The sequence below is a fragment of the Pogoniulus pusillus genome, chromosome 7 (assembly GCF_015220805.1).
Source record: "Pogoniulus pusillus isolate bPogPus1 chromosome 7, bPogPus1.pri, whole genome shotgun sequence".
Classification (NCBI taxonomy): Eukaryota; Metazoa; Chordata; class Aves; order Piciformes; family Lybiidae; genus Pogoniulus; species Pogoniulus pusillus.
The window spans coordinates 1,800,598-1,810,424 of record NC_087270.1 but is presented as its reverse complement, the minus strand read 5'-3'; the positions used below and the strand labels follow the sequence as shown (position 1 = coordinate 1,810,424).

The window sequence follows — 9,827 nt, the reverse complement described above, 5'->3', positions numbered from 1 at the left end:
AACAGTCAGTGACAGTTTGGCAGCAGGTCCTGCCCTGGAACAGTACTTTAAATCCTCTCCTTTCCCTCCCAAGCTTTGTAGTCAGTTGCAAAGACCAGCTCTAGCTGGAGGCTTTGCAGCAGCAGAGGCAAAACTGAATTTTGCCACCCCGAGGTTGAAGGCAAAATAATTTCCTGGGGTGGGATGTCAAATCTGGCATTCCTCTCCCTCCCACAAAGACATACTCTCTGCAAAAAGCCAGGCTTGTATTCTCCTGCCAGGATATTTCCTCCCTGCCCAGCTGTAGGACCTTCCTCTTCTCCAGACAATGAAGGGACTGACGCCAATGGCATTGGCTGATGGAGCCAGGGAATGTGAAAGCCCAGTGGAGTCCATCCTGAATGCATCCCAGGAGATTGGACAGGAGGGGTATAAGGAACCCCAGTGAATGGGCTGTGAGTTGCAGCCCTGCTGCTAACTCCCTGCTTACCCATGGCCAGGTGAGACAGCTGGGAGCCAGCCCAGGGGTTGGCCACCTACCCCACCACTTATGCCCAAAGCTGCCCTGTATCCCCATAGCATCAGGAGTCACCCAGCAGGACCTAGACTCCCTCAAATCTGCAATTACCCCTGAGGAGCAGGGCTGCAGCATGTTCACAGCAAACACAGGGTCCTCAGACTGGTGAGTGCATGGATCCAGAGCCAGCCCAGAGTGTTTTGTCTTGGCCAACTGTCCCCAAGATCCATCCCAGCAGGTCTCAAACACTCTCAGGCAACCTGGAGATGCAGTCTGACAGAGGACATCAGGAGGAGCAATGGTGCTAAGCCAGACCCCAAGGAACAGAGGTCAGCAGTATGTGCCCACCATAGTCACTTTTTATTAAGGTTTGTTGTTATAAAAATATATCATAAAACATTGTGGCACATTTGTGCATTCCCATGCTGGGGCATAGATGATGGCTGGGGTGGAGGTGTTTGCTGCCCTGCATCCAACAGTCTTGGCAACATGGGAAGGAGAAAGAAAAACTGAAAACAAGGAGGGGGGAGACAAAATAAAGAAGGCTGAGTCTCTCCTGTCACCTCTTTCCAACCCAGCAGAGGTGCAGTGTGAGTGAACATCCAGACTGTGCTTCCCTGCACGGGGTTTTGCCTCGGAGGATGTCACCTCTGACCATCCAGGCACACCTTCATCCCTGCAGGCACCTGCCCAAGGTACTGGCACTTAGGGTACTCTTCAATGGCACTTTGGGTACAGTTTGGCAGCACTTTGGGCTTCAGTTAGAGTTCACAGGTGCTTATTCCAAGAGTCACTGTCTCTGAACCACTGCTCAGCAGCTCGAGGAGGAGGAGGCTGGGACAGAGAGTCCATGGATGGTATTTAGAGGGTCTGGAGGTTTCCCCACAGGGCTGACAGGTTTCCTGTCCACAGCTGCAAGAAGAGAAGTGAGGAGGAAATAAAAGACAACAACGAGGCAGTGGATTGATGGACTCAAAACACATTGCTGCAGCCAGGCACAATCCATGTCTGGATGGATCTGGAACCTCCTACAATGGCCACCCAAAAGCAACTCTGCCCCTCAGAGGCCACCACCCACCTGCCCCCAGGAAATCCATGCCTTCAGAAACGAGTTTTCAGGAGAAAAAGGGAGGAAAGGGGGGAACACAGTGATGGCAAGCCCCCTCTGCCATTGCTGAAGATCTAGATATGGCTGGGAAGAGAATCCATACCCGCTGTGGCCACACAGAAAACACATCTCACGCCTGCAATTGGAGTACCTAGGGAGGGAACTATGCCAAAATTGCCAGGAAGAAGGGGAAAGGGGATGAGGAAGAGATCTCAATGCCCTGCCAGGTGTAGGTAAACTCCTACTGAGCTTCTTGCCAACCCCAGCTCACCTCAGGCATAGCCCAGCCCCGGCAGACATCACGGTGAATTGCGGGGGCCCAGACAACCTGTGCCTCCCCTACCCCATCCTGCACCAATCTCCTACGAGGGGATGAGCAAACTCGACGGATGCTGCAGGTGTTGAGATAAGCCTGGAGATTGGGAGGGGTAAACAGGGGACTATGAAATCAGAAAGGAAACTTGGAGGGCAGAACTGACCAGCTGAATTTGTCTCTCTCTTCCCTTATTTCTTTCCTTCTGTCCTCCTTTCTTCCCTTTCCTTTGTCTCTTTCCCCTCCCACTGTCTTCTCCTCCAGAGATACAGAGACCGGAGACTGGCGAGCAGAAGAGGCCGTCTGCCCCATCCCCCCTCCCCGGCGACACCTCTTCCTTCTCGGGGCGTTTTGCAGCATAATCCGATATTTGGGTTGTCCCAAATAAGTAGTGGAACTCGAAAGTCGATCCGAAGGAAATAAAAAAAAGGGGGGGAGGGGGGAATTAAAATAAAAAGAAGAAGAGGGGGGAAACCCTTTAAAGGAAAAAAAAATAGAAAGCCACCAAAAGCCAAACTAAAACCACATAAAACTAAAAAGTCACAAACGTTTAAAGGAAGTCTGTGGGATTTTCGGCAGAGATAGCTTGAAGACTGGCAAGGCAGAAAAATCGAGCTCCAAGCAATTTAAAATACCTCAAAAATATAATGAATACAAGCAGGTCATTGCTCTCCTTCCATTCGTTTTCTTTTTTTCTTTCTTTCCCTTATTACTTTATTTTTGCTTTCTTCCGTTTTCCTCTCCTTTCCTCTCCTTTCCTCTCCTTTCCTCTCCTTTCCTCTCCTTTCCTCTCCTTTCCTCTCCTTTCCTTTCCTTTCCTTTCCTCTCTTCTCCTCTCCTCTCCTCTCCTCTCCTTTCCTTTCCTTTCCTTTCCTTTCCTTTCCTTTCCTTTCCTTTCCTTTCCTTTCCTTTCCTTTCCTTTCCTTTCCTTTCCTTTCCTTTCCTTTCCTTTCCTTTCCTTTCCTTTCCTTTCCTTTCCTTTCCTTTCCTTTCCTTTCCTTTCCTTTCCTTTCCTTTCCTTTCCTTTCCTTTCCTCTCCTCTCCTCTCCTCTCCTCTCCTCTCCTCTCCTCTCCTCTCCTCTCCTTTCCTTTTTTCTCCTTTCCTTTCCTCTCCCTCACTTTCTCGTGTTCTGCTTCTCTATATTTATTATTACTTTCTTAAAATCGATTTCCAGGTCTAGATACTCAAGGGAGCTCATCCCCGCGATGAGTTTACCACCAGTAAAAGTGTCGAATAAAAACAAACAAAACCAAAGCAACCGAAAAAAGGAAAAAAATAAAGGGGAATTTGAGGAGGGAGAAAGAAAAGGGAAAACAAAAAGGTAAAACATAAAAGCAACAAGAAAGCAGTGGGTAGAAATGTGAGGAATTCGTTACAAATAAGGAAAATAATATCAAATCTGATTACCACGAAAAAGGAACAACATCGGGGTAAAATCGACGGCGGTTTTATACACAAAACGAAACCTCCCATCGTGGATATAAATCTTTCCTCAACGAGCAGAAATAATTAGAGAGAGATAAGAGAACCACCCGAATTAACCGCTCCTGGTCTAGAAGTTCCGATTCCCCTCTGCCGCAATCTCAGCAGGGGATTTATGATGGGAATAACGCTGAGCCGAGGCTCCTGCCCTGACTGCGGGACTCCTCGCTAAGATGGATGCCGTCAGAATGTCTGTTTTATCGCTGTTCATTTTGAGAGGACCTGTGGAAAAGCCTCTCAGTAGCCGCAGGTCCGTCCCCGTCTCGCAGACTGCACCGCGAAGGAGATTCCCTGCTAAAAAGAGGAGGATTCCCCACAAATCTTACTCCCCTTCCCTGGCCATTTCTAGAGCAAACGACGAGGAAAGAAAGGAGTTCTAGTTTAGAATCCCGATGTGCTGGTTGAGGCCAGGCAGAAAGGGGGTGGAAGCTGGACCGGCATCCGTCGAATACTGAGTCAAGGGGGACTAGGGCGTGGGCAGCAGGCAGGCAAAATCCCAGGGATCTCTTTCACCAGTTCGACTGAGCCCAACAGTCCTCATGGGGTGGGGGAATACCCTGGATTTTTCAAATATTAAAGATAGCTGAAATATTCATCTCTGAATGAAGGTGGGGGAAGCCGCAACGAGTCTTTTCACCACTGCTCGTTCCTCTTCTGCCCATTCCGAGACACCGGAGGGCCCTGGCCCCGCAGTCCCACTCCCTGCCGTGCACCGCTGTCCCCTTAGCTCTGCTCACCTTCCCTCCCGGGCTGCTTGAACGCCATCGCCGTGGCCAAGTCTCCTCCGTGCACTGTCACGCTGGGTCCATGGTGGCCCAAAGGGCTACCCTGTGGTGGCCAGGGAGGGCCCGCGGGGAGATAGCCGCCGGCCGGGCCGCCGTAGACGCCGTGTTGATTGGAAGGGGGATAAGCACAGGCTGGGAGGAAGCTACTCACCGAGGAGAGTCCCGGCGGCGGCTGGGGACAGGGACAAAGAGATATCTAGGGTACAGGGGGCAATGGGCTCAAAACAACCCGCCCATTCTTGGGGTTGCTCATGGACACAGCGGGAAATTGCTCACGCGCCGCCTTGTGCCGTCCTGCCCCCCAGCTCATCCCCTGTTGCCCCCTCTTGTCCTACTTCTGTCTCTCTTCTTGTCCCATCCTGCCCTGCAGAGCAGTTACCTGCGGGTATTTGATATCTCCTTCCATGGCAGCCTTGTCAATGCCGTTGACAGTCTGAGTTGAGGGAAAGCCTGTCCTGTTCACGCTGGGCCAGTCTTCCATTTTGGGGGGGTAAGCGGACCCCTCTGTGCCAGCCAGAGCCCCTGGAGAGGAGAGAAGCGGCTCTGTTAGCGTTAGCCCTCCTTGCGAGCCAGATATCTGTGCCTCGGAGGAAGGATTAGGGGGAAATGGAGAGAAAGCCCCACTGCAGGTGCATAAACCCGACGGGGAGGGGGCACAGACCCGCCTCGCCTCTCCTCTCGCTCTCTGCCACTGTCCCAGGAATACAGCCCGGAGACGCTCGGTCCTGACGGAGGAAATTTAGTGTATACGGCCGGGAGAGGTACACCTGATTTTGCCCACCAGCCCAAATCCCTGTCCCTCGACTCTCCATTCCACGCCCATCCGGCTCTCAAGGCCAAATTTCTCCTCTGACGGAGATCTATAAAAGTGACATCGGAATTTTAAAGATAAACGATGGCACAGAAGAAAACGCTTGCGGTTCATTTGCTCGGACTTTCGGAAGGATAAAAGGGCTCGCGTTTCCCACACCAGCCCGCCACGTCCCTTGTGTGTGTCCATTCCCCGGACACACACACTGCGAGGAGCCCCAGCCTCAGCGACCCCGCCGCGCTCCTCGATTCCTCCTCCCTGGATTGTTTTTTGGGAGAATCGGGGCTATTTCTCGGAGACATGCCGGGAAGCCGCATTCTCTTCTTTTCCTCCCTTTTCCCCTTCTTTTTCCCCTCCCCGTGTTTGTTTTTCTTACTTTTCACTTTCCAGCTTTGATTTTTCCCCTCCCCTCGTTTGTTTTCTCCCTCTTTTATTTCCCTCCCCGGATCTAGTATTTTTCACCACTTCCTCGTGTTTGGTTTTCTTCCTTTTCCCCCTTCCCCTCCTTTGGCTTTCTCCTTTTTTTCTCTCCTCTGATTTGATTTCTCCCTCAGCCTTTGTTTTGCTTTCTTCTCCCCCTCCCACCTCCCCTTTTCCATATTTTTTCCCCTTCACAGGGCGAAATTCAGGGCTCCCAATTTGCGGTCACCAATCTATCATCCCCACGAAAATATTTTCCACATTTTTCCATAAAAAGTTCAAGATGTCTGAGCTTCGCCGCATCTGGCCCCCGTCCTGCCGGAGTGGGGTGCAGCCACCAAATAAACCCCCCAAAAATTAACTGGGAAGTGGGGGAGGAGGGGGGCTGATGAGAGAGCTGTTCGACGGGCAGAGAAAAAGTGATCTCTTCCCGACCTCTCCCTTGCCCGGGACTCTGGGCTCTGGCAAGGAGTCAGAACATGGTACCCACCCGTCTGCTCCACGAAGGTGCGGATGCCCAAGATGTTGGTGACGGAGTGAGCCGAGGGCCAGGAGCGTGGCAAGCTGACGTGAGCGGCGGCCACGGGCCCTCCGGGGTGACCCCCCATCTTGGCGGCTGTGGAGGCCATGGGACTGGGGTAAGGGTACTGGTAGATGTGGTTGTAGGGCAGAGCAGGCTGCGGCGGGGGCTGCTTGCCGCCGTCGTAGGGACCGGGCTGGGAGAGACTCCCGATCTTGTTCCGCAGGATCCTGCTGATGGAGCTGACCGAGGGGACGTTGTACTTGTCGCAGACGCCGTCGGCCAGCAGCCGATCGCGGATCTCCCAGGCGAAGATGCCGGGGTCTCCCTGCTTGTAGTCGCGGATATGCTTGACCACGTTGGGGGTGGTGACCCGCGGCTTGCTGCCGCCGATAGCCCCGGGCAGGATGGAGCCGGTCTCGTTGTAGCGGGCCAGGATCTTGCTGACGCAGCCGTGTGAGACGCGGAGCTGGCGACTGATGTCGCAGGGCCGGATGCCGAGCTGGGCCAGCTCCACGATCCGCAGCCGGATGGCGTTGGGCAGCGGCCGCCCGTTCACGAATACTCCGCCCAGCTGGTTCACCTCCCCGTATGTGTGCTCTGCGGAGGACGGGGCCGTTACCGGCGGGACAGGGCGCAGAGGAAGGAGAGATGTGGGTACGTGCCGCCGGGCCGAACCTGAGTCTCCCGGGGGATGTCCGGACGACACACGTCGAGGAGACAGTGGGATGGAGACGGGAAAATGAATGTGAAGGGAAATTGGAGCAAAGGAAACAGGATGGCACAGGAAAAGGGGGGAAAGAGGGAGAGGAGGAGAGGAGAAAACGAGGGCGAAAGAAAAAGAGTGAAGGAAAACGAGAATGGGGGAAGGAAAAGACAAGAGGAGAGGAAAAGCAAAGGGAGTAAGGAAAAAGAAAAAGAGGGGATGAAAATAAAAAGAAGGGATGGGAAAAGGGGAGGAGAAGAAACAAGGGAAGAAGAAAAAGGTAGGGAAGAAGGAAAAAAAAAGGAGAAAGAGAAAAAAGGGGAAAGAAAAGGAAAAGGGGGGGAAGGAACGAAAGGGGCCACAAGAAAAAAAAAATACGAGAGAGAAAGGGAGGAAGAAAGAGAGAGGGAAAAAAAACGTGAAATAAGGTGAAGGGAAAGGGAAGGGAGAAAAAGTAGGAGAAAAAAAAAGAAAAGAAAAGTGGGAAAAGGGAGAAACACAGAAGAGGACAGGAGAAAGAGAAGAAAGAGGGATGAAAAAAATATAAAAAGAAACGAGGTGCGGGGGGGGGAAGTCAGAAGAAGGAGAAACCAGGGAGAACGGGAGAAAGAAGAACGCGAGTGGAGCGAAAGAGGAGGCAGGGGGCAGGGAGGACTTGAGAGCCGGGGCCCTTTCCAGCCGGGCACGCCGTGCAGGACCCCTACCCGTCGCCACCACCGGGTCGCAGCGAGGGGACAGGGATTCCACCCCGCCTGGTGATCCCCCCACCCCGCCTCCTCCGCGGATCCCGTCCCGGCGCCCTCCCCACGGCCGCCCGCTCTTACCCATCGCCCGGCACCGGGTGAGCTCCGCTCGGCCCAGCTCGGGGGCAGCGCCTGCCCGCCGCTCCGCGGTCCCGGTCCCGGCATAGAGGTCCCGAAAAGCGGCGGAGGGCGGGCTGGACTGGGCAGAAGTCGGCGGCGGGGATGTGCTGGCGGAGCCGGGCCGGTTCCCCGCTCTCGGGGAGCCCCCGCCGCTTACTTGGGATCAATTTGACGTGGGAAACACGTCAATCTCGGCCGTCACGGTGCGGGGGACGCCCATTGGCTCCCGAGCCGCTCCTAAATGGCCGCGGAGAATGAGGAGGGGGGGGAGGGCGCACACGGCACCCTCTACCCGCCCCTCGGGGCCAGAGTACGGATGGGGTTGCTCGCCCCATCCCCATGGGACACCCCAGACACACACACACACAGATTCCTTTTAGGGATGCGGAGAGGGGTAGCCCAGGGTGTCTCCACGCCCCCCTTTCATCTTAAAGTGGCAATGTCGTGTGTGTGTCCCCGGTCCCATCCCCGCCGTCGTTTCGCACGCCGGACATCGACAAAGACACCTGCCTCGGGTCCAGCCGCGACTGGACCCACGGACGGGAACATGGTCGGGGTCTCCAAGGAGCAAAGGGGCTATTGTGCTTTCGAGGGTAGTGGGGGCTGCTTGGCAGCGGGGATCTGCTCCAGGCTTGGGGTCGGACAACTTCTCTTTCTGGCTTCCAATGGAAATCTGCCCACCTGACATCGAAATCCGTCATTTCACTACCCAAATAATGATTGAGAAAGATAGCTTCATAAAGCCAGGATGGGGCGAGTGTTTGGGGGATTTCTATGGGGTTTTGTACCCCATCTCTCCGAAAAGTCGATGGAAAGATCGTGTTTCTCCTCGACTGAAAGCGTTTGGGGGGAGAAGAAAATTGCCTTGCAGTCAGCCGTGGGCATCACTTTTGCAGCCTCGTCGAAAATCTGCTTTTCTTTGGGGTTTAAATCGGGGGTGTCACGGAGGAGAGGCGGGCAACGGGAACGGGCAGCGGCGAGCGGGCAGCCCCCACCACCCCGACTTTCGGCCTCCTCAAGGGCAGCAGCGAGTAGCGGAGGGCAGGAGAGGCAAACTGCGTCTTCTTCCAGGGCCGCGACAACTGTGAAGAACCGATCAGAAGGGGAATTTCACATCTCGCTTCTCCCTTTTTCCTCGCTTTCTCTTCCCCGAAACGTGGGATTTACCCCACCGAGGTCGGGTCAGACGGTGCTGCTAGAAAATCGGCCGTCGGGTAAAGAATGTGTCAATTATAAAGCAGATGGGAATCGCAAAGCGGTGGGTGCCCCGTGTTTACCTTCTTTTTCCCGGACCTCCCCGGTTGCAAACCCCAAGGGAGCGCCGTCGTGATGAGTTTCGCACTCTCACCCCACCCAGGAGCTTGTGGGCAGGAGATCGAAAAGTGGCCGGGGCGACCCGGCGTCTTTCTGGTTGCCCTGGGAATACAATGGAACAATTCTTTCGGGATGTGTGGGGGTCCCGTTCCAGCCCTCATTCCCTATCCCAAGATGATGTGCACACCCATGACCATTACCAGCTCGCAGCTCCGTTCGCCGGGGACGGTCTGATGGAGAAGGCTTTCCCTAGGGTTTTGAAGACAGTAGCCATGCCCTCAGCAGAATCTGTCCATTCACACCGGGCAGCCCTTCTGCCGGCCACCTGCCGAGGGAAAGCATCACCATGCGGCTCTCGGCTTTCTGCTGCAATCTACTGGGACTCCTGTCCCGTTCCACCACCACCACCACCCCCCGGGCTACTCCGGTGGGTTGTGGCTGCGCAGGGTTTGATACAGAAGGTGTAAGCGTTTGGTGTCATCAGAGGATCGGGACGTGGTCAAGGGGCTGTTTGGTACCGGCGGGAGGGAATCGGAGCCTGGTGGGGTGCAGGAGAGTGTACATGGGAAACGGAGAGGTGTAGAAGTAAGGAAACGAAGGGAGAAAGGCAGAAGGAAATTCAGGTGAAAGGAAAAGTAAAGGGGAAAAAAGATATAAAAGAGTAGCGAAAATAAAGAAAGAATAAATGGAGGACTAAAATAAAAGTAAAATGCAAACTAAAAAAGAAAAGGAAAAAAGAATATTAACAGACAAAAGAAAAAGGGCGGAAAAGAAAAAAATGGAAACGGAAAAGTAGAATAACTAAGAAAGAAGATAAAATAAAATTAAAAATTAAACCATTAAATAGAAAAACGAAAGAGAAAAATAAAAATAAAAATTAAAACGCAAAAGAAAATAAAAATTAAAAAATAAAACGCATGGAAAAAGAAAAAGATAAAACGAAAAGGAGAAAAATAACAAGGAAAATAACAAGAAAACTTAAAAAGGAAATACTGGGGAAAGAGTAAA

At 53.3% G+C, this 9,827-nt stretch overlaps 1 protein-coding gene across 1 annotated transcript; it reads right to left on the bottom strand.

Annotated features, from left to right (window-relative positions):
• Window positions 1-837: 837 nt before the first annotated feature.
• On the bottom strand, window positions 838-7,528 carry PAX1 (paired box 1). The gene is made up of 5 exons (XM_064146756.1): window positions 7,467-7,528; window positions 5,907-6,536; window positions 4,565-4,707; window positions 4,138-4,357; window positions 838-1,408 (listed from the first exon to the last, which is right to left on the bottom strand). The coding sequence occupies exons 1-5, from the start codon at window positions 7,468-7,470 to the stop codon at window positions 1,308-1,310; spliced, it is 1,098 nt and encodes a 365-aa protein (XP_064002826.1). The 5' UTR covers window positions 7,471-7,528; the 3' UTR covers window positions 838-1,307.
• Between the last annotated feature and the right edge of the window lie 2,299 nt (window positions 7,529-9,827).